Genomic DNA, 23690 nt, shown 5'->3' with positions numbered 1-23690 from the left:
CAGTACGCCTCTTCAAAAGTGCTTGTCGGGCTTCCAAATAGCTTTAGAAGCCCCCTCCTTCCACATCTTTCTGGCCTCAGATCAGGGAGGCTGTGTTTTTAACATTTCTCTCCCATCTGTCTCCTATCTCCCATCTGACATTCATCCCCGTGACTGATTAGCTGTGCAAAAGAAAAATCTTTCATTTGATGCACAACTATTTCTGTCATGTTTAGACAGGCTATGAATGTCTCCCAGGAGAGACATGAAAATAAATATGTTCCCATAACCCCATATTTGAACATAATCACGTAGCCATCCCCTCTTTCTATGATTGGTGATTTTTCACTTGGTCTTCCAGCGTAACTGTTGATTGGTAACAATATTATTTTCTTGTGTAATCCAGCTCTTATGCTGTGCTGTGCTATTCTATGCTATGCTATGCTATGCTGTGCTATGCTATGCTAAACTAAGCTATGCTGTGCTATGCTATGCTAAGCTAAGCTATGGTGTTTTAGTGAATGCACGGATACGAGCGCGGCATCAATCTTCTCACCTAACTCGGCCAGAAAGCAAACAAGCGTACATACAGATGAGGTTGTAGAGAAAGTCTCAAGCTCATTAGCAGGACATGATGAGGCTCTGCCACGAGCTCAGGCTCAGGGAAAATTTGAAAGTTAAACCTCTGTATCGATGTACTGTGTGTGTTAAGGGACTGTTACCGACAACTTGACACAGAATGTGCAAGTCAAATTAACAGCGACGCGATGCTTTTTACTCCTCAACTCAAACTGAAAGTGTAGCACGCACATATGCTCGCACACTGCCATGAACACGGACATACAACACACTGGATTATGTTCATGGTGTTTGGCTGTATTATCAGCTGTGATCAATATATTCATGACTTTTCTTCATTTGGAAATCCATCTCACAGTGGAGGCGAGAGGCTGTAGCCAAGTGCACACGCTTCGATTTACAGTCGACATTCAGAGATCATTTCAGTCGATTTCAGACCAGTGTCTGAAATGGTCGTCTTGTCTCCGCGTGTCAGATTATACACGACGTTCACGTGAGCGCGCCTTTTGTGTGTTTATACAAGCCAATGTGTGCATGTGCAACAGATGTGAATCATGTGTTTTAGTCATGCATACACATACTGTACATGGCACAGAATATTGATAACACAGGTGTGTGTATCAGAAGTGAATGTTAACCGGTAATATGTACAATACTATATTCATTTTTACACTATCTCTCTATTTGTTAACTGTTATCTGGTTGTGTTATTACATTATTTGTGTACTGAATGCCATTGAAATGACAAATTACATGATGGAGGCTTGGTGGTGTTAAATGAAGAAAGGAGAGGAGATTTTTTTTGCTTGATAACAGAGAGAGAGTATATAAATGTGAGTATACTGTCAGTCAGGGTAGATGAGGAAGCCAGAGAAGGTGCTGTATTTGTTGGTGTTGCCGCCGTGTACTTTGCCCCCGTCTAGCTGTACACACACTTCGTCCCCCACGTCCAGGTGCAGGATGACACTGTTGGAGGCGTAGTCGTAGTTCTGATCCGCATCCTGAGCGATCGCACTGGCTCTCACCTGAGACAGAGACAGAAACAAGATGTTGATTAGTAACAAAGATGGAAAGAAATGGCTCTTTGCTTCAAAACAACGTCAACCATTAGACATGCTCACATGCCCATACATTCACTAAACGCATACATGGTTGGCCCAGTTATGTCACCAAAAAGGGAGAATTTCGGATAACAACACACACAGAGGGAGAGAGACTTCTCTGCTGTGGTAGACAGCACGTAGTTGTTTGCTGCTATATTAATGCTCTGAATAGTGAACCTCATTACATATCTTTACATTTTAGTTTTGAGGTGGTGAAAAATACATTCAACAATACTGAACTTGATGTGAAAATGCCCTCCGCCTGATATTATGCAGTTGTTTTAGGCTTAGCAGCTTTTTGAAGGTCATCCAGTTAGAATCTCTGGACATTCGACAAAAATGCAGGACGAGGAGAGAGAAGGTCCTTGGATTAAGTCGAACAGAGGAGGAATGTGGGGCTGTGTTCCAAATTTTGAATTTGGGGTGGTGATATGATTTTTCCAAATAGAATATTTTTAGATAAGCCGACAAAAATCATTCAAACTGACGCCACTGACACATTTTAGTCAACTATAAAAAAGGTGTTGTTGACACATGACACACTGTACAAACACTATTGGGCAATTTAATATTAAATTACGTTTGTGTTACTTTTGACATTGTTTTAGAATGTTAATGTCAAAAGAGCTCATTGAAAACAAAATGTGAATTATCGGTTTTTCGGATTGCTATCATGTATCTGTGATCATGGATGTATGGACGTCCCTTATTGTGTGTTGAAGATGAATGATTTGCACCTTCCAGGTTCCAATCTTTCATTAAGGGAAACCAATTTATTAATCTCATCCATGCGTCTCTACAAGCCTCTGCTCCTACAATCCTCTCAGCTCTTATTTGAATCACTGCTCCTCTCCTGTAGCCCCAAAACACTAATCATCACCTGCAACGGAGACATGTCCACTGCAGCCATCTAAATGTTAATGAAAATGTATTCATTTCTAAGTTCGACATGAAGAAAGCAAAAATGATATAATCCAGTGATCAAATCCAGATTTATTAATATGAATAATTCTCTAATCGTAACTGGACATTGCTTTCAAACCCAGTGTTTCATATTCAAGGCTGATGATTTTAATGAATGTATCACAGTTTTCACCAGTAATACTGGATGCAATCGGTGCCATTTGATTTCCAGTTTCATTCCGTCAACATAACAGATGCCTTCCTGTCCACTGGGTAGATGGATGGGATGTGCAGTGATCTTTGATCTAAAACCTCCATCTGAGAGCGCCACCTTTCTTAGCCGCTATCAATTTTTCCAGAGGATTGTTGCGCCTGATTCACCTGTTGCATAGAGGCTGATGGGGATTGCAAGGGTGGCATCAGGAAGGACATCAGTTCATTTGTCGAGCAATCACAGCAAACACAATGAACGTGCAGGCACAGACATACAGGCTGCTGATATGTGGACAGTTTTTGCAGCAGAACAATAACGATTGTTATTAGCAGATATTATGTGGCATTAAAGGTGGCATATTTCCACCTTTAAAGTTGGTATGTGAATTCATCCAGTAGATACCCAACATTAGGATTCATTCATATTTACGCAAAATAAATGTGAGACCAACATTCACTCTCCTCCCTTTTGGTCTCCACCAACTTCCGGGAAAAAATATCAGTCTCTCCAGCTGCTAAATGTTTCACAACGTTGACTCGCTGGTTGGCAATATTGGCTGGCTGCTGCAGCCCAAACTATATTGGTGAGAGTGAACCAAAAATGTTCTGGACACTAAAACCAAAACAACGAGATAAAACAAACTAAAATGTTCTGTAGAGAAGAAAATAACTGCAGTCAGGTGATAATTATCCACAGTGTGTTCTCCACTAATTATTGTTGTTATTGTTGTTTGCTTCGTATTTATTGGCATCTTGTGGATTTTCAGCAGTCGTGGTTGTTTTAATTTTGCTATACAAATCAAATTTGACTTGACTACTAGCAACCTGCAAAGTAATTTGATCAGTTGTTATTTTAAGGATATTGATCGTTGCAGCTTTGAGTGAGTCAGGGCAAAAATACATGACCCCGGAGAATGAAAATTGCCAAACAATGCTATCGACACTCCTATAACACCATTACAACAAGAGCTGGACATTATGAGCTTCATAAAACTTGCATTAATGTCTGTCACCCAGCAATTGCTGGTATTCAAAACCAACACTTTAAAGATATATTATCTGGTGTGAAGACCACAGAACGTGGAGCCTGACACAATTTAGAAAAGTAATACAGTCTGGTGAGTCATTCGTCACTCTTTTATCGACATCTGGACGGGTTTATGTGTGTGAATGTCTGATTAAACATGATGCTGGGTCTGTAATGGTATGGCCAGTCACTGAAGAGGAAGTCGTTACAGCTGACGATTACTGTACATGTTAGCAGTTAACACAAACAGTTAACAATACCTGCATATATATATATATATATATATATATATATATATATTACTATTGCTACTATACATGTTGCCATTAAGAAAAGAGTTTGTAATGTTTCAAACATTACAAACAGAAAGAGCTGTTTTTATGGCAAACATTATTCATTATCGAGGTGTTTTTGTTCAGTTCCAAGTTGTTTTTCCCCCCAGTAGGCAAATCTGCTTATAATAAATTGCGCTATCTTTGGGTAAGTAACCAACTATTCAAGCAGAAGATCCATTTAATAGTGGAAAATAAAGTACACAGGCACATACATATTAATGAATGCAAATATGATACCCTCACTCCATCCTTGTCGCCGGCTCTGGGTCTGACTGGTCCATCATCTCCACCCATCATCAAGCTTCCCCGACTCTTGGGATCACTAAGACAAATCAAGTAAGACTAAACTTCCCATTTCTCCTCATCTTCCATCAAACGATGAGATTTCCAACCCTCCCTCCCCCCCACCCATTTCATCAATCCAACTCAATATATTTCTCCATATGAGCTTTTCTTCCATGTAGGGAAGGTGAACATTTTTATTCCCGTCATCAAGATGGAAATTAATCGATACATTTCCTTTGTTTTAATTCTACTCACATCACTCCATTAATTGTTGTCTCTCCCTACACCTCACGCCCCTTCCATCACCTCGCACCCATTCGCTAGCCCATCGCTAGCCCATCGCTATCTCTTCATTCTGGACCCATCTATCCATCTTTTTGTTCCCTTACACTCCTATTAGATGCAGGTCACGCACACATTTTCTCTCCCCCGCCATGGCAGTGTTGGCGGGAGCAGCGACTAAGTGTGTCCCTGTCCAGTCTAAATCGGATTGATTAACGGCGTGCTGCTGTGGCAGGTCTCCTGAGGACCCCCCCCCCCTCCTCCATCCCTTCCCTCCGCCTCCATCCCATCCCCCATCGCAGCATCCCTCACCCCTCCCTGCCTCCAGATGCGTCAGGGTGGGCTATACATGGCTGCAGGCTACACTAATTGGTAGTCGGATAGCCATGGCAGCTCCCTGCCTAATAGGTCCAACTCCTCAATAACTCCATACAATCACAATAAATGGGGGCACAGGGTAGGCTACAGTGGTCAAATGGGCCCATGAAACACTAGCAGGAGGTCAGGATAAGAACCCCCCCCCCCCCCCCCCCCCCACACACACACATACACACACACACACATCTCGCTCTCTCTCCCTCTACATCAGAGGGGTTCTCTTTGTTTTTTATGAATCTCAAGCGAACACCTGAGAAAATCCATGCAGCATGCGAGACGTTTTGTTATTTTATACTGTTGGACTGTTTTGCTCTGAAGGGACTGAACGACTCCCCTGAGGAGACGTAATAGGTTTTAGGAAAAATATAACAGTAAAGTGATTCTGACATGTTGTACATCCAACATCTGTCTACATGGTTGAACGGCAGGATTCCCTTGACAGTATTGTCAACTGAGTTAGAGGCTGCACTTCGCTGCGAATAGAATATAAGAATGCCGTTAAGACTGGCGTACATCTCTGCGTGTGCATGGACAACATTATTACAATCTCTTCTATTAAAGTATGTGATCAAACTGCACGCAGCACATTTAAGACAGACTGCTGGATTCCGCCTGTGTGATATTCACACCACCTCACTGAGATGCCCGTGAAACATGAAAATCAGCTAATTACATTATCCAGCCAAAAGGCCACGAAGTTATTTATATTGTCTTTATGAATGACTTCCTTGTGAGACACGTAGGTTTACTTAGCCTCGACTCCACTAAACTGTAGAGATGCTGACATTTAATGTGCTATGTTTATGATTAATTCATGGATGCATTCTCCTCCAAATAGTTACCCAGTGGACACGTTTCCATATTGTATGCACATATTTTTAGTAGTGTGGCATTTAAAATATTATCACAGGCAACATCAATATTATGGCCCCAAAAGAATATGAGTTTCAGTCAACCGTCATACTGAAAGAACACATATTATATTAAATATGAATTAAAATATATTTTGATTGTATGCTACTTTATATACTTTTTCAGATTAAGATTTAATATTAAAATATATAATGCATTTATAAATAATGGTGCTTTTATATAATTAAACTACCCTCAGCAAATAAAGTAAAACTAGCTCCACCTCAAGCTACAACATTTAAATGCTTCTTATGAAATTATGCATCAGCATTGAGACTCTAATTCTTATTATAATAACATCATTCACAGGGGCTATTTTTGGAGGTATAATGTACACTGTAGGTATTCTATATAATCTGACAAACTGATCTTCTTTAAAATAAAAAAGGAAACCGGTTACCTTGAAACAAGTTAAATATAACAAATATTTTAATAGTGATTACTTTAAGGACGTACTTGTTCTTTCTACGTGTGCAACATATCTGTGATTTTATTCAAGATTTGGAGAGAAAGACTTTAACTTGTGATTTAATTTTTTTTTATTGTTATATTGCTTTTTTTTCTTCTTTTTTCTAAATACTTCCGTCACCACTTGTATATATTTTCTTGGACCAAGCCCGAGCTGGTGTCATTGCAGAGCTCTGTGACATTGAAACCAGCACAGATGAATCTGCAGGTTCGGCTGTCACTAACAATCACAGTGAAACCCTGTTTTCTTAAAGGCGGTGGGGGCTTGGGAGTGAAAACAAGAGGGAAAGGCAAATCAGGATTATTGTCAACAGCGGCGGAGATTGATAGCGACAAGGGAGTGAATTTCTGTCTGTTGGCTCAACGCTGTTCTGACTTGATCTGCTGCTGTTGGGGAAAAGAAAGACCCGCGGGGCAATAGAGAAGATTACACTGCCTCCACTTTTCATTAAGGGGCAACATTAAATGGAGAGGGAGACTGAAAAAGGGTGGAAGAGAGAGGGAGAAAGAGGAAATTGACGGCATAGAAATAATTCACAAACACTGCAATAAAATCTACATTTTCAACTGTGAACCACTGATTTGTGTGACATATTTAAGGGCTGACATACTGTATTTAAAATGTTTTTTTAGCAAAGGACTTTCATCATTTTTATGTGTATCGACCCAATATCAAAGAGCATGTTCATAATGTTTATGTCTGAGCTTTGTCTCAGAGAAAAATTATGTGAGGAGGGCGTCGGGTAAGGAGAAAAAAGAAGGGTAAGTAAAAAAGGAGGGTGTGATAGCAAAAACTTGGATAAGGACATACGGACGGTTGAGCAGCTGCATGCACTTTAACAGTCTGAGCACAGGATTCGGGAAGCTAAAGTAGAGGAGGGGCTTTGAGTGATGGGGGGGGGGGGGGGACTGTTGGATAACAAACTGATCAAGCATGCCTGCTTCAGAGGAAGGGGGGTATAAATGAGTTTGGGGTAGCGGGCTGTCCATGTAGTGTGTTATTTTTTCAGTTTTGTTTTGCAGGGGTGCCTTGATCCTCTGGTAATAAAACTGACAGGATTCATTCACTGTGATGTACAGACCTCTCAGAGCGGAGCGAGGCGATTGAGACGGGGTCTCTTAAACTTACCTGAGGGACCTCTGAGGGTGAACTGGGAGAGAGAGGAAGGGCAATTGAAATGGCCTCCTTTTTTTTGTAAAAGCCGCTGTGTTTTCTCTGCCTCCGCCCATGTGTACCAGGTATCTTGTTTCTATTATGCAGGTTGAAATGTAACCCTTCTCCTGCATTGCAGACTCACACACTAATTGGCACACTAAATGTTAATATTTTGCCATGACACTGCCAAGACCCAAACTGTCAAGATATAGATTAAAAAAAAATCTCTAATTGGCTGTAGACTGATACCTTTGAGGGTAGGAGATGCCTTAATTGGATATGAATGGGTTCTGTGGTACCGCCTACCTGCAGAGCACCAGCTAGACACAAAGCCTCAGCCCTGGAGTTAAATTCTATTCCTCGTCTCATCGTTACTCTGTGTATGTTTTACAAAGATATGTGCAGAGGGACACAAACAATAGACATTAATCATATAAAACCTGCCCCACTATAGAAGCGGAGCAACACTACTCTATGTGAAAGAGATCAAAACCCTACTTCTCTGATGAGGAGAAATAATGACATAATGGTGAGGCAAAAGGAAAGCACAACAAAGCCACGACAAAACACAGTAACAACCAGCCAAGTCGTTTTAGTTGGCAGAATATAATGGTCTCAGCCATTATAACAGAAACATATAGTCAAATAATGGCTGTGTGCATGAACACACTCTTAAATGTGTGCATGTGTGTGTGTGAGTGTGTGTGTGTGTGTGTTCCCATAGAAAAAGACAAGAAGAGAAAACAAGGACATGCTGCAGGGCATGAGAGGACCTATTATGTTGCCATCTGAAATGGTTGACTTTTATCCCTTAACAGAAGATTTTCCCCATTATAATTATGTCTGACACTAAACCAATAAACCACTGAGAAAATTAGTCATGATTATTAAATATACATCCAACACACACAACCAGAAAAAAAACATGATTTCCAAAAGGCCAAAAAATAAAAATAATTTGAAATTGCCTAATGAAGTGCCATACTGACACCTAATCTGACGTACTGTAATCAGCAGCTTCCACCTCCCACAGAGGCCACATCACACCTACCTCACAGACAGGAGGCAAGTTATTCCTTTTCCTCTAATTAAGTACACGCTTATCATCGCCATCTTGTTTTTTTGTAACCACAAGTGACCCCAGAGGATGGAGTACAACCGAACGCTAAGACATGTTTAGGGGGAACCTAAAATGTTAAAATTTTATTCTTCGGCTGAAAACACACTGTGAAAGGGTTAAAGTTGTAAGACGAAAAGATGGACAGACCAAACAAAGCCATGGTTACCTCCCAATCACAATGTAGTCACACCCTGAAGCACCCCACCTCCTAATTTTCCACATTGGCTTCATACTCCAGAACTACTCAATCCAAACCCTTATTTCTAAGAAGAAGACATTCACCCATGCACAATGGTTAAAAAAAATGCACCTTTACTCCGAAGTTTAATAGGCTACTCCACTTTTAATTCTTCTCTCCTTCAAACACCTCACACCTTACATTGTTAAAGCTGAGCAAAACAGTTTCCTCCTCCAACAAGTCAAATCCGACCTAATTCCACTGACGCATGAGGTCACCACGTGTCCGTAACAGGTGTGATGCTGGTGTGCTATTATCATGGTAATGGTAATCTCACCAAAACTATTGTGTATACAGTGTGTGTGTGTGTGTGTGTGTGTGTGTGTGTGTGTGTGTGCGTGCACGCGTATGCAGGCCCAACAGACCAACTGACCAGCTCGGTTTCTCCCATATTGGACCGACTATAAATATGCATACTCCCTCTCCATGCTCATCACTGTAAAGGGCAAAGTACATATTGGTGGTGAATTATATATCCATTGAAAAGGTCATCGACGCCAACACCAATCTTTTGATGAGTTATGGGACACGATGAGTAAAGAGGATTCATTACATTGAGTGATTCATCTCTGCAAACTTGGTGCAAACTTGCACATCAACTACACATTTCGTTAGCCAACAGCTGGCAACGTGAGTCGGATTTGTTTCATATGTCTTAGATATCTCCTCAACTCCTCCCTCCACCAGAGAACAGAGGCTGCTCTCATGTTGCCTTTTCTATCATCCTCCTCTGTCCACTCTCCGGTGAATATCTATCCATCCATCTCTCTGTCGGCCCACTTGTCTCTATCCTGCCTGTCCCTGCAGTGATCTGTCCTCAGGATGTGTCTTATTCTCAACTCCCTTTGACAAGACATCGATTAACACGATGCATATCAGTCTGACAATTGTTGTAAACACACACAGACACACACACACACACACACACGCTGCAAAATACCCCATCAATAGGTTTTAAAGTACTTGTATTTCATTTTGAATTTTAAGGTTGTAGGGTAAATATGTCGGCCTAGCTTAAGGCAGCAGCATAACAGTTTGGCAAATACCCTCGTTCACAGAAAAGCCAATTGTGATCTTTACAATACATTTTTGTACAAATGAAGCAAACCAGATAAAATTTTACAACAGTTTATAATTTGAAATGTAATGGCCTGTCTCTCACTCTTACTGATTCCAGAACGCCCGTGGAGAAATGCACTTCCCAATAACTCCACAACTGCTTCACTTACAGGCTGTGTGTCTTCTTAGTTTGCTCACACAACACACTGTGAGTCTCGAAGCTTCACAGAAAATGGGACTGTAGGAGTGCTAATGCTTGTAGTCAACAAGGCTAACTTTAAGCTAGCTGTTTACAGTCATTAAAAATATAAGCCGGATGCTACCAAGATGTGTATATGTGGGGGTAGAGGCTTTTGGAGTCGTTTTAGACACCTTCGTAATGGAAGTTTAATGTATGTTTCTGAGCAATTACTAATAATTACAAATTACTTTCACTTGTTTACATTTTCAGGGATCTTGCCCAGTGTTTATAAGAGGTGCTTCTAGGTGGGTTTTGTTGCCTTCGAATAGAGCCTCCCCCTGTTTCCAGTTTGTATGTTAAGCTCAACCAACTACTGACGTCTGTATTTAACTGTCCAGATGTGAGCGTGGTATAAATCTTTTCATCTAACTTTTCGTAAGAATGTCAATAAGTGAATTTCACAAAATGTTCTCACTTACAAGCTGTATGTATAATCTCACAGGGGGACAAAGTTGTCTTATAATGATAACGTTAAAATCTGCACGAACAAAACACCCATTTCTTACAAATAAAACTTCTTACAAATAATGACACAAGTAATGTCTTCATGAGTCTCTAAATCGACAAACTTTTTCAGTGTTATCCTCAAGGTTTCTCTCATTGACCTAGCTAGTTCACTCTGCTACGAGAGCAATTGTTTATTCAGAGAAAAAATATCAGGTGCAATGAAACTGCGAGGGCAAGATCAGCACTGAATTGGGTTAAATAATTTAGTTGATGGAAAAGATAATTAATGGGGAAGGAGTCAATAGCCAGTGTGGGCAGTAAAAGTGTGTGTGTGTGTGTGTGTGTGTGTGTGTGTGTGTGTGTGTGTGTGTGTGTGTGTGTGTGTGTGTGTGTGTGTGTGTGTAAAAGGAGGGGCACAGGTGGAGTGGAGAAGATCTCATCTAAAGGCTATGAAATATTAAACAGCAAGAGAAGACAGGAATGACAATGCCTGTGAAGGCATGCAAAAAAACACGTCCTCCAATTATATTTGGCATTTAGCTGCCTGTCCTCTTTACTCTGCACTTTATGTACATCCCGTAAAATCGATGAAACAGGAAATAACTGTTTTTATGGACTTGATCAGTCACAAAGAAGATCTATAACATAATGATGTGTGTATTTGGGGAGTCTATGAAACCAAACTAGTACAAAGAGAATATAATTTGGGACCTGACATTTTATTGATTTTACCATAGCTGCTCATGCATAATATCTCAAAATGTAAAATATGTCAGTTGGATCTGTTGCAGTCTACGGGACAATGGACGTGTGATGCTTTTGGTGCAGATTCGGGAATCTATCATTGCAAAATAAAGCATAGGGGAACATCTTGTCATGAACTATTGCACTTATTTTAATTCTAAGTTTGCACATCTATATGTGATTTGGTGCAGATCTAGATGCAGTGGATTGTGCAGACTTGTTAGTAATCCCAAATTTAAACAACTTTGGAAAATCGATTTCTCTGTATTGTGTCACTGTAAACTAAATATATTTGGGTTTTGGACAGTCAGTGAGGCAATATGAGAAATAACAACATCCAGATCTGCCCAATTGTGATATAATGTAATGCATGTGCCAGTAATGTTCTATTAAAAAAAATTAAAAACAAAATCATCTTGCTACCTTGCAATGTTAAGGAATTAAAACAACCCCCCAAAAAACTGTATAGGCCCATGCCCTGATTTTGACAAAATTTCAATTCAATGAGGTGATGTTTATTTGAGACATCGTGCTAACTAACAAATTGACCAGGGACCATGTGGTCCAGGGGTAAACCTGCAGTAAACCACTGCACCAAACACAGGTTTGATTCCCAGCAGCAGGCCCCATGTTCTCAGTGACGTCATAGCGCTGTTTTTAATTGCAATGATGGGAAAGCTAACAAGGGCAGCTGCATGTCCTTGTTGCTGCACTCGAGGCTCCTAACTGTGCTGAAGTGTAGCTGTGAAGCTCATCGATGGCAGGTGATAAGAACTGGCAGGTGATGCCATGTGTTCGGCTGCAGCTTTCAATTTGCCAACACTAGAGTTAGCAAGAGTGAGTGATTAGGACTGCAGGAAAATATGTATTGAAAAATTGAAGTTGACGCTGTTTTTTACTCAAACAGGGACCAGAGCACTCAATGTCCAGCGTTTGATTCAAGCTGTGGACCTTTGTTCAGTGTTTTATGCCTTCTGTCTATCTCTGCATCACAAAGACCTTAACTTAAAACTATAATGACAATTTTGCATGTTCACATAATATGGACCAACATGAAACTGGGCGTTTAGTGAGGAGTTTCAATGCAAACCGCAGGATCCTGTTTAATTCTAACTGGCCCACTTGCTGTGTCTAAAGTCTTTTAAGATGTAAAAAGAATCAGGGAACAGCAGCCCAGCGGTGCGGTGGTCTGCTCAGCAGCAAATTGCTGTGCGTTCATGTACCGTGTAAATTATGTGTTGAGAAACCGCTGCCGTACCATCAAACACTCTGACTTGAAACAATGCAAAGCATGTTCGTTCTTCTCTGGTAATCCCCAGGACGTCACTCTTCTGTTCTGCAGCACACATGTCAGAATTAGGGCCCCTCAACAGAGTGAGGGCTTAGTACTTCAAGCTTGTCACAGATCTCCAGATGGAAGCATTTGCGGCTTTTTGCCAGGCAGTTTGTACTTGTTTATTTATTAGTGTTAAAGTCAGAGTTCCTCAGAGGACAGTAGCCAGCTGTTGCATTTTGGCTTTGTTCCACCGAGACATGGAGGATTGTCATCCTCGTGATCGCTTGGCTGTCATTCTCTCTCTCTCTCTCTCTCTCTCTCTCTCTCTCTCTCTCTCTCTCTCTCTCTCTCTCTCTCTCTCTGTGTGTGTGTGTGTGTGTGCGCAAGTTATACAATTCATTACAGTTTTTCTTTTCCGTGTAAAGCTGTTCTTATGCCCACCTTTACCTCTACTTCTACTTTTGTTTCTTTTCTCTTCTTTTTTGTCCTCCAGAGAAAATCTACAACTTTTGGCAAACCTTTTAAATGTTTCTGAATAAGAATTATTAAACGGATGGTTGATTCTTCTTGGAGAGTTTTTCTTCACACAAGAGCTGAATTACAGCACCAGTAATTGTATTTGTATTTTAATAAGTATACCTTTTTGGGATATTTTGTGGAAACCTTTCCTAAACTTTTTATTGAGGCTCTCAAAGCTCAACTAAGAAACAATTCAACATGGTAAAAAACTGCTTCACCACTCCTCCTAATGCTTATGGGTTAAATGCAGCGGTCGGATTTCATTATGTAATAATGTGCCAATTGAAATTACGTTGTTTTTTAAAGATAAATGTTCTTTTTGTATTGTCCCAATTCAAATAAAGAACTGTGCCATGGTGTCGAGTCAGAAAACTATTTTATTTTGTCAGTGTTTGTGTTTTAGGATCTGTTCAGAAGACTTTGATATGTTTCGCTGTTATTATGTCCCCTGCTGTTGGTGGATTAGAGGGATAGTTAATCAAACTCTGTACATGACAGTAGAAAAGATGTTCTCTAACTTTGGTTGAGAGAGTTTGTTTCAAAAGATGGAGCTTTTAGATCACAATATAAGAGGGATATCACACACAAACACACAAACACACTCACCTGTCCGTTCTTCTTCAGGTCAGCCCACATGCTCGTCCCATCACCTCCTCTCATCAGTACGTGGTAGGTGAAGTAGTAGATGCCAGGCAGAGGGCAGGTGAACTTGCCGGTGCTCGGTTCATAGTAGTTCCCCACATTGGTCACCACGTCATCAAACTTGAGTATTTCACTCCCTTCGTGTTGTTTCCGGAGGCCCGCGTAGAAGGCGATTTTAGGACTGTAGAAGGATTGGCCGTAGCCACCGGGTCCAGGCCCTGGTGGACCAGGTGGGCCGGGCTTGCCGGGCTCACCGGGAGGTCCTTTTGGACCCTGAGGACCAGGAAGTCCAGGGCTCCCTCTGAACCCCTGTTTACCCCTGCGGTTCGATAAGTCCGGGGGCTGAGGGGAGACGGCTGTCAGCTCTCCCTGTGGGGGGGTGAAAGTGTCACACACCATCTTGCAGCTCCCAAGCATCTCGTAATGCGTGCCCCCTCCTCCGGACCCTCCCCCCTTGGTGGTGTGGACCAATAGGGGAATGGCCACCAGCAGGACCAGGACCATGGCCACGCCGACTCCAGCCCCGATGACACGTTTCTTGCGGCTGAGGCGGGAGGCGGCCAGCGTGAGGAAGTCCTCCTCCCCCTTAGCTGGAATGGTTGTCCCGGCCAGACTGAAAGCTGAAGAAAGTAACTACTGGATTGAGAAGGTGGTGGAGGGAAATATGGGATTGGGTGGGGCAGACAAAGGAAATGGAGGGCTATTCTAAGACCGGGACAGGCAAGTCTCAGAGAGAATCAGAAGTCGGGGGGTGAATAACAAATAGGTTTTTCCATTTCTTTGTTTTGTATCCTTTTATTTTTCAGTTTGTTCTGGTTGACAATGGCGGAGGGCTGTCAACCTATCTAAAGATAAATCATTATTTTGCAAGACAAAAATAACATAGATATTTTATATCTCTTTGTCAAAAATGAGCATCACTGTTGAGATGTTGGATTTCATGCAACAGCTTTTTCTTTTCTTTTCTTTTTTCAATCCAGCTCTTGCGAAGACTCCAATGAAAAGCTTTCAGTTGCTCAGGCGGAGAGCTGTCAGGTGGGGTCTACAGTATTCCCACTGGAGTTCATCTCACCCACCACATATGGGGAAAGGTGCTTCACTCGTCTGTCGAGGAATGAGGAGAGGACGGGAACGAGGAAACTGCTAAATCTCTGTTCTTTTCTCCCTCCTTGTTTTTGTTGATGGAGCCTGGATTAGATTTATCTCAGCAGTCTACTCCTCCGTTCAAAGTACAGATTTGCTACAGGTCATAAAAAGGCAAATTCTGAGGGAAGGGGCAGGTCAGACTGCAATGAAACTTGTTTTAATGACCGCTTGGATGAAGCAGAGAACATTTTAACGCAGAATCGAAGGAGACCACTGAATCTAGAAGGAAAAGAACACACACACACACACACACACACACACACGCACACACGCACAGACAATTAAATAGGAACCAGCAAAATCATTAACTTTTAACTGAAAAAGCACACGCAATTAAAAAAATGAAACGCCTCATTTTGTAATGAATTAATTTCAATTTGCATTCAGCAATTTAAACAATAATCAAATATTATCATACAGGATGCAGGGAGATTAAAATGCCTTTCTGTGAGTTAAACAGGTGTGTCATTTCTGATTTAAAATAAATCAAGTCTTGGGTAACCCCAGTAATAATCTAACAAACTGTGGGGTCACAGCCACATGTTGATATTATTACAGGCCTACATTTATTATGGTCTACAAACTATAAACAAATATTCTAATTGTATTATAGGATAAATCCTTATTCATAAAAAAGGTCACTTCAATTTTAAATTATTATTAATAAAAAAAATAAGAAATATGGGTTTCACCAGTAAACTTTTGAGCAACTCAGTTCAACTTACCCCGTTCTTTTCTCCTTTCTAACCGTCTCTCAGTGTTTTTTCATGCTGCGGGTTGAGGTGGAAACAGCGCAGGAGACGTGGTCCAGGACACCGGATGAAATCCTTCCAAGACTTCCTCTGTCGCATCGGATGAAGTTGCGCTCCGCTGGAAACTCACAGTAAAGTCATATTTAAACTTGCAGCATCGGATCCAGGATCCCGTTCAAAACCCTCGAAGCAGCGCTGACGGGCAGTCCGAGCCGACACGGGAGTGAATAAAAAAAAATAAAAGGAAGAAAGGAATAATACTATTAGGCTACAATTCAAATAAAATCACACGTTACTTTCACAGACTTTCGCCCTGCAGAAATCCCGCTGCAGAGCGACTTTATTTGCAGAGCAACAGTTCACTCACTTGTTGTATTTTCCGTCCTGCGTCTCTCTCCTCAGCATCTGCCTACTACCGCTCCCCCGCCCTCTCTCCGTATCACACACACACACACACACACACACACACACACACACACACACACACACACACACACACACACACACACACACACACACACACTGAGATTCACCCTCCCATCCTGCTTGTGACCTTTTCACAAATCAAAATGACTACATCTGTTTAATAGTTTAATCAAAGATTGTCATTTTCTCTTCACATATTGAATATGTATTTGTTCAAACCAAAATCATATTTATAGTGTAAATGTTTGATATTAATCTGGCCAATTACTATATATATATATATATATATATATATATATATATATATATATACTTTTTTTCTGATGTAATATTCCCCTCAATTTCTTTCTTAAACTTATATTCAGATTTTTAAATCAATATTTCACGAAGGCCATATTACTGCCTTCCTTGGCCAAATACAGTTTTTTCCCCGTAAGGTGTAAGTTGTGGAGCTATGTTTGGCTGAACAGCAGGTGTTAAGAGATTGGAGTGCGAGTACGAAACGTGGGCTGCAGATGTGAGACTGACACACATCACGCAGGATACTCAGTGAAAAGGATGATGTGAAAGGAGGAGAGTGGTGTTCTCAGGGTTGTTGTCGATGTCTGTGTTTCTGTAGCTTTCAGACCTCGTTAGAGATGAAAGATGTATCGCTGCTGACAACCCCCCTCCTCCTCCTCCTCCTCCTCCATCTCCTCCTGATCTCTTTCTTTTCCTTTCTCTCTCCCCGACTTTACATTTATATCATTTATAAATTAATTCATTCTTAATTGCTGTTTGTTTTTATGATATTAAGGGGTTCCTCTCAAATATTTTTGCCGGGTGTTTTATTTCTGTTGGACCACACTCAGTTGTATCATAAAACACAAACCTGACATTATAAACACTTGCGTCCTGAAATGCAGTATTTTTGCTTACATTTTTATCAAGACATATTGGTCCCGGGGCATTTACACAAGACAGTAAACCATTTTGGCAACCCCCCCGGTCCTCTAAGCCACAAGTGTAGTTGTATGTACTGTCAGTCTTGCTCCTTGTGTATTCATCTCCCAACTTTACTGAGCAGGAGAGCGAAGCAGATATTGAATATGGATCAATAGATCACTCCCCAGAATGCATACTGTCAGCCGACTGAGCCCTCAGGCAGATGCCAAGCCTCTGGTCACATTTGCATTTGGAAGATAGAAAATAACAGCTTGTCAGAAAGTGGGAAAACTGTAGTTTCTACAATTTAAAAAATGGCAAATCACATATAGAGGCGAAGGAATTGTCTGCGTTCATGGACATGTGCTTCTACAGTATACTCTCTGCCTACTATATCTACTGCATGCCCGGCCGCGCTTCTTTATGTGCCTTAATGGCATGTGTGTGAGTGCCTATATGCATACATATGTGCACACATACACATATCATTTACATGTGAGCTCTGACACACTGGTGGCACACTCAGAGGCTCCCTGCATTTAAATTATTATTGCCAAGAAGGGAGGACAATTTAGAGAGAATGAGGTTTTTAGAGCCCTATGAAATATTAACTAAGCCGATGAATATATCAGCTGTGAAGCGATAATGTCTGTCTCTGACTCTGTTTTCTCGTGATATATGATATTATGTTCTTGTCTCTAATATATCATCCTCTCTGTGTTTAATTAAAGCTCAAGATTACAGGAAGAAACACTTTGATCTTTTCCTTTGATTTGTACAATTCTGAATGTTATCTGACAAAATATTACTTTGTAACTGGTTATCAACACAGTTATGTGTCACAGCTTCTTCCTTGTCCTTGACTCTGACATCCCTTTTCTGACCTTCAGGTGTCTGAGCTGTAGAAATGGGATTGCTATAAAGGCTTTATAGCAACAACAGGCTGGAAGATCTGAAGACCGGAGGTTTACAGGGTTAAGTCTCAGGTGGGACATGGCTGCTTTTGTTAACACAAAGGTCTGCTGACTCAACTCTGTCAATAAGCCAGAAGCCAGGAAAAGAAAAGTCAAATGCTGGAACAGAAGATGCTTTTTTTCACGTGAGTAAAACTTGGTATGCCTGCGTGATAATTTGTCATTAAAATCAAAGAGTGGCCTTGAAGTCGAGTTAAATTAATTAAAAATGTTTTTAATCAGATTAATCACAGGGAAGCTATGGATTAATCACGATTATTTACCATTTGTATTTTTGTGTATTGTTGTGGGAACAGAAACACCAGAATTTGAAGCCTCTGGATGCACCAATACCACTTATTTTACTTTAAGTACGTACATTTCAGTACTTGCCGGTACCAAGTACTAATATGAGTACTTAATAATACCATTACAGTTCTGACAATAACTTTGAAAACACTAAAATTAATATTTTCCTGATACAGACAGAGCAGTGTTTGCAGTAGGGATATTAATAATAAACTGTTTCACCTGCTATCACTTAAACAGTTAAAAGAAAAGATGAAAAAGCTAAGAGACTCAGAGGAGCAGCTTGGCACTTTAAGGAGAGTAGTGCTGGTCCACCTTAACGGTCAGCCCACCTTATGTATTCCTGAGTTGTCACTAACTTCAGGGCTAACCCCCTTCATCTACAATATCAGCTGGATGAAAACAGCACGTTAGCTTGTGTCTAGTTGTAGCATTTATTCACCGACAGATAAGAGGACTGCACTATGTTCACGCTGTTATGTTACCGATGACTACTCAACATCACTCTCTCATTTCACAATTATGGATTATTGTAAACATAATACATCCTCTTAGGATATTTACAGCGTGTCTTGCTGAAGCTTCCCAACAACACAGTTGGGTGAACTCAGGTTTCTGCAGGCCAATAGGCTACTATGTTACTGGATGTGTGGTCATTTAAACAGGTTCCACATGTTGGAATGAGTCATTCCAGCTGATAAACTCCGGTTTTCCAGACAGCATAGATGACATGGATAAGGTTAGATGGATGTGATTTACCAGCAGGACAGTCATTCTCTCTGTTCAGAACAATCAGGAAAACCGATCAGGACATGAGCAGAGAGTCAGCATGTGATCAGAGAGGTTACCATGGTATTAACCAGCCCGTTCAAGGTGGGGGCCCAACACAGCGAGACAAGCCAAGTAAGTGGCTGCGGACAGGGCTTAACCTGACCTGCAATCTCACAGGTCAGAGAGCGAGGGACAAGGAGAGAGCGAGAGCATGGGAAGGATGGAGAATGGAGAGGCAGGATAATGGAAATGTAGGGGTCATAGCATCACATTGTATACAATAACATTGGATTGTTTGGTGTGTGTGTGTGTGTGTGTGTGTACATCTACCCAGTGTAAAGTGTTGTTTTAATTTTTTTCTGCATGGGTAGGCAAGGCTGTCCTCACCAGAAGTTATTTCTTCAAATACAACCATTAGGTTTACCTGTCAAGGACCCTTTGTGGCTGTGCAAATAATAACTCTAGCTGTGCATCAGGAAAGTAAAGGGATGTTGTTACAACATCTCTTATGAGGAAGACCAATGGCAGTTTGTTAGTGGAGTCAGTGTGGACCATGAAATAGTTCTTGGCAGACTGGAAAAGTGGGTGGGATTATGTGATACAGTCTTGAATTGGCTCAGATGATAAATGATACATCTGAGCAGATCACCATGACATGTGGAATCCTCTGGTGTTCGATTCTTGGGTCAAATCATTGCCTCACATATGAAGTAACTATGGTTCTTTAGACTAATTTTATACATGCCTAGAACACATAAGTCAATCCTCAGGCTTTTCTGCATTTCCTCATCATTTAAAAAGTGTGTTCTTGGTTTTAAATGTTCCATTATGGACATTTCTACAATCACACAGCATTTTGAGAATCCTATCCTCCTTAAAGTGTCCTTTTAGAGTTCAGTTTAAGGTTAAGAGCATAATAGTGATTGGGTTATGGTCAGGGTTAAATGTTCAGAATAGTTTAGGCCGGGGGGTTGAATGCTACTGTCGGTGTTCCTCGTAAGTGTGTGTTCATGTGTACTTGCATGAATCCCCTCCTCTCGTACATCTACCTCTGTCTGTGTGCAGATCTGATTATGGTCCTTGATTGCGAGTGACAGTGTGCAGATTGAGTTGCACAGCCTCTCTAATTCTCTCTATTAATGAGTTGCGCTCCACACTGCTGCCCCGGACCCCATCTATTAATCACAATTTGTCATCTGTCTTGTGCTCTCCACACCCTCCCTCCCCCCTTCTCGCCTCCGTCCTCCCCCCCAAACCACACTCTGCCTCCTCTACCTGTCCCTAACCTCCCAGCTGCTGATTCCATCTCATCCCTTTATCTCCTCCTGACTAACTTGTCCACACATTCCCCGCATAACACTCGCCTTTCAACTTGATGTCTTTCTGGGCGTTGTTCTGTGCTCTGCACCTGTTCCCTTTCCTGCCGTTTTTTACTTGCATCTCCATCTTCAGCTCTTGTGCTCCTTTTTCCCCCTCTTGCACTTGCGCCTTGCTCTCTTTCCACAGCATGGTCGAGCATACTGAGTGGGTTTCCCCCTGAAAATACCCATTTTAATTCTGCCAGCACTCCAAGGTTAAGTAAGCCCTCTCACATCGGTAAATAATGATTTATCACTCCAATTCATATCTGTATTGCCACTCTGTAATTAGATATTTTGCCATAGACATATGGCTGTTGAAAAATACTGAACAGCTTATTTAAAAGCCACCTCAGTTATGTTTGTATAACTGTATAACTGGTCTAGTTTTGATGAGGCTACATTTGAAAGCATGACTAACACAGCTTTGCAGTTTATGTTATGAAGTTGAATGATATCGATAAGAGAGGCAGAATAAGAGTACCATGTACAGTTCATTACTCGTGGATCAACAGTAGCACCCGAATCCCTACTGAGCAACTGTGTCAGAAATCCACCCCACACTGTTAACGTTAATTAAAGCTCGTCTGTCCCAAAAACCTGCTGCTTCCACCAGGAAACTGTGTCCTGCATCTCTTCAACATAGGAAACACAGAGAGAGACCGCACTGGGGTTCACACACGAGATTTGACCAGATGTGAAGCAATATTGAATGTTGAAACTGGGACACTTTTATACAAACAACAGAAGACAGTTTTGTTTATATATATATATATATATATATATATATATATATATATATATATATATATATATATATATATGATTATCTCAGTTTGGGTTTGGGATTGTTGTAATTACATTAAGATGTTTGCTAAATGCATTTGAACAAATCCTAACTCAAATAGGAATTCAGCTTCCATAGAAACACCCTTAGTGACGTTAGCATCATTTTGCTCAGGGTGACTTCCAGACTGAGGTTCCAGTACCTCTGCCGTTGGCTGCCATACCATTCTCAATCATTCTCCATCATTCTCAACCCTCCCCATATGATATAATTTTCCTTTTTTTGTGTTTTTCTTGCGTAGCAAAATAGGCCTATAGATTGATACAACTATGTTGAGATTTTTGTTGCACAATCCAGTGTTGTACAATGATAATATATGAAACCTTGAACCTTGACAGAATGAGTGCCAATTAAAGAAACACATTTACAGACATAGTTACGAGAGGATAGGGTACAGTAATTAATTTAGGAATTGCCTCTAATGGGAAGATATGATTTTTCCTATTTTGAAGCTGAAGTGAAAGCTGCATAATATGACATTGGGAGCATTTAATTGCCTCTCAACAGCTGTCAACATGGCGACACCACAGCCGGTGGCTGGTAGCCGACAGAACGGTGCTAACCCTGTTTATCTGAAGAGGAACTGGAGGTGGGTGGTAAGCTTCCACAACAAAGCTGTTGGTCATGGCAGCAAAAGGCGTGTTTCCAATCATGCATGCGCATGCATTTGCCTCGCATAACCAGGCATTCTGGGATAAAAACGTCAGAAATGCTGGTGATAACTTCCCTTTGCGACATGTCACATGGCTTTAAAAACTCGGGGTATCTCCAGGGTACGTCCCTCCGCATGCTTTTCTGTGCAGATGGTCTCAAATAAGTGCGGACATAAGACACTCCCCTCAACGTTGCCCTAGTTGGTTAGAATTACCACGTGAGAAAATTCCTCACCTTTGCTCCTCAGCCTCCATCAACAAGGGGAGTTCCAATGCCTCGAAATTCGTCCGCGACAAAAAAAGCCAGCGCCACTGGGTAGGCCATATTCTTTGTGCAAAGTCCGTGAAGTGCACCTGTGTGGTGCACTTGACGTGGTGGGAACTTGACGTGTTTATGACGAGTTCCGGCGGATCCTCTTAAGTCTCGTGCATGCATAGGCGCAAATGCATGCGATCCGAAATGCAGCCTTTATCGGCAGTATCCTCAAGCGCAGTACAGATTGGTGGCCCAGCTATCAATCAGTCAATCAATCAATCAATCAATCAATCAATCAATCAATCAATCAATCAATCAATCAATCAATCAATCAATCAATCAAAATGTATTTATAAAGCACGTTTAAAAACAACAACAGTTGACCAAAGTGCTGTACAATAAAACTGAAATGGCTAACAGTCTAAAGAGACAGCCTTAATGAATTATAAGCCAAAGAATACAAATTAGTTTTTAAAAACAGGAAGTGTGGGGACCTGCCGAACATCTAGAGGCAGCTTGTTTTAGCTATGTCAACAAAGCAAGGAGAAGCATAGATGGATGATAGAACAAGCAGTTATGCTATTCTGCTGTAATGAGGCCCCAGGACGTCTGAAGAGATTCATACATGCTGTTAAAACCCTGAAGTAGATCTACTAATCTCAACAGTTGCAAAAAGCACAAAAATCAATAATTGCTAATGCAAATGCATGAAACCTTTCGTTTTGATTTTGACATTGACCCTCTTTGTTCAAATTGTCCTTTTTTCTAATACAAAGTGTTTTGTAAGAAATCAAACCCTAATTTGTAATGCAACACATTTTACATAGAAAGTACAATAACCAACACTGTTGATTAGGTGGATACAATTAGAGCCTGATACCAGAGGTGTGTGTGCAGTGTTAGCAGGTTTGACACATAACTGAAAAATGACACCCTATTAGGTGTCATTCCAACTCATATGTGCAAAAACCAACATGACAGTGTTACAAAATTACATGGAACTTGTAGAAACGTTAGAAAAAAGACACACACAACAAATATTCCTCACAGCTGACGATGCTTGATTATATTGGCTGATTTAGATAATTATATGATTTTAATTTCTGATTTCTCCCAAAAAAGGATACCTGCATTTAGTTAATTTTCATCAGTGCCCGTACCTGTGAATATATAGAGTATAAATGTATTATTTACTTGTTACACAACTCATTTGCAGGTAGTCTGGCCTGATGCAGGACTCTGTGGCTGAGTACAGCCTCGGCAGAGCTGCTAGTGTGACTGAGGGCTCTAAAGTTCATGGACATTTACAGGGTCACATTCTTTTACAGAACATTGACTCGCCATATCGTTTCAGATAAGTGAACTGCACACCCAACCTTGCCCTGTATT

At 41.0% G+C, this 23690-nt stretch overlaps 1 protein-coding gene across 1 annotated transcript; it reads right to left on the bottom strand.

Annotated features, from left to right (window-relative positions):
- Window positions 1-440: 440 nt before the first annotated feature.
- c1ql4b (complement component 1, q subcomponent-like 4b) lies at window positions 441-15969 on the bottom strand. The gene is made up of 3 exons (XM_084023786.1): window positions 15778-15969; window positions 13871-15271; window positions 441-1583 (listed from the first exon to the last, which is right to left on the bottom strand). The coding sequence occupies exons 2-3, from the start codon at window positions 14408-14410 to the stop codon at window positions 1404-1406; spliced, it is 720 nt and encodes a 239-aa protein (XP_083879912.1). The 5' UTR covers window positions 14411-15271; window positions 15778-15969; the 3' UTR covers window positions 441-1403.
- Between the last annotated feature and the right edge of the window lie 7721 nt (window positions 15970-23690).

This window comes from Eutrigla gurnardus, assembly GCF_963514095.1.
Source record: "Eutrigla gurnardus genome assembly, chromosome: 2".
Lineage (NCBI taxonomy): Eukaryota > Metazoa > Chordata > Actinopteri > Perciformes > Triglidae > Eutrigla > Eutrigla gurnardus.
This window is presented reverse-complemented; position numbering and strand designations above follow the sequence as displayed.

Bases quoted from the DNA above. Each gene is read 5' to 3' on its own strand.
- c1ql4b (XM_084023786.1), bottom strand. From the start codon at position 14,410: ATGGTCCTGGTCCTGCTGGTGGCCATTCCCCTATTGGTCCACACCACC. The intron at 1,584-13,870 runs GTGAGTGTGTTT...TCTCTGTCTCAG, and splicing joins ACCTGAAGAAGAACGGACAG to GTGAGAGCCAGTGCGATCGC.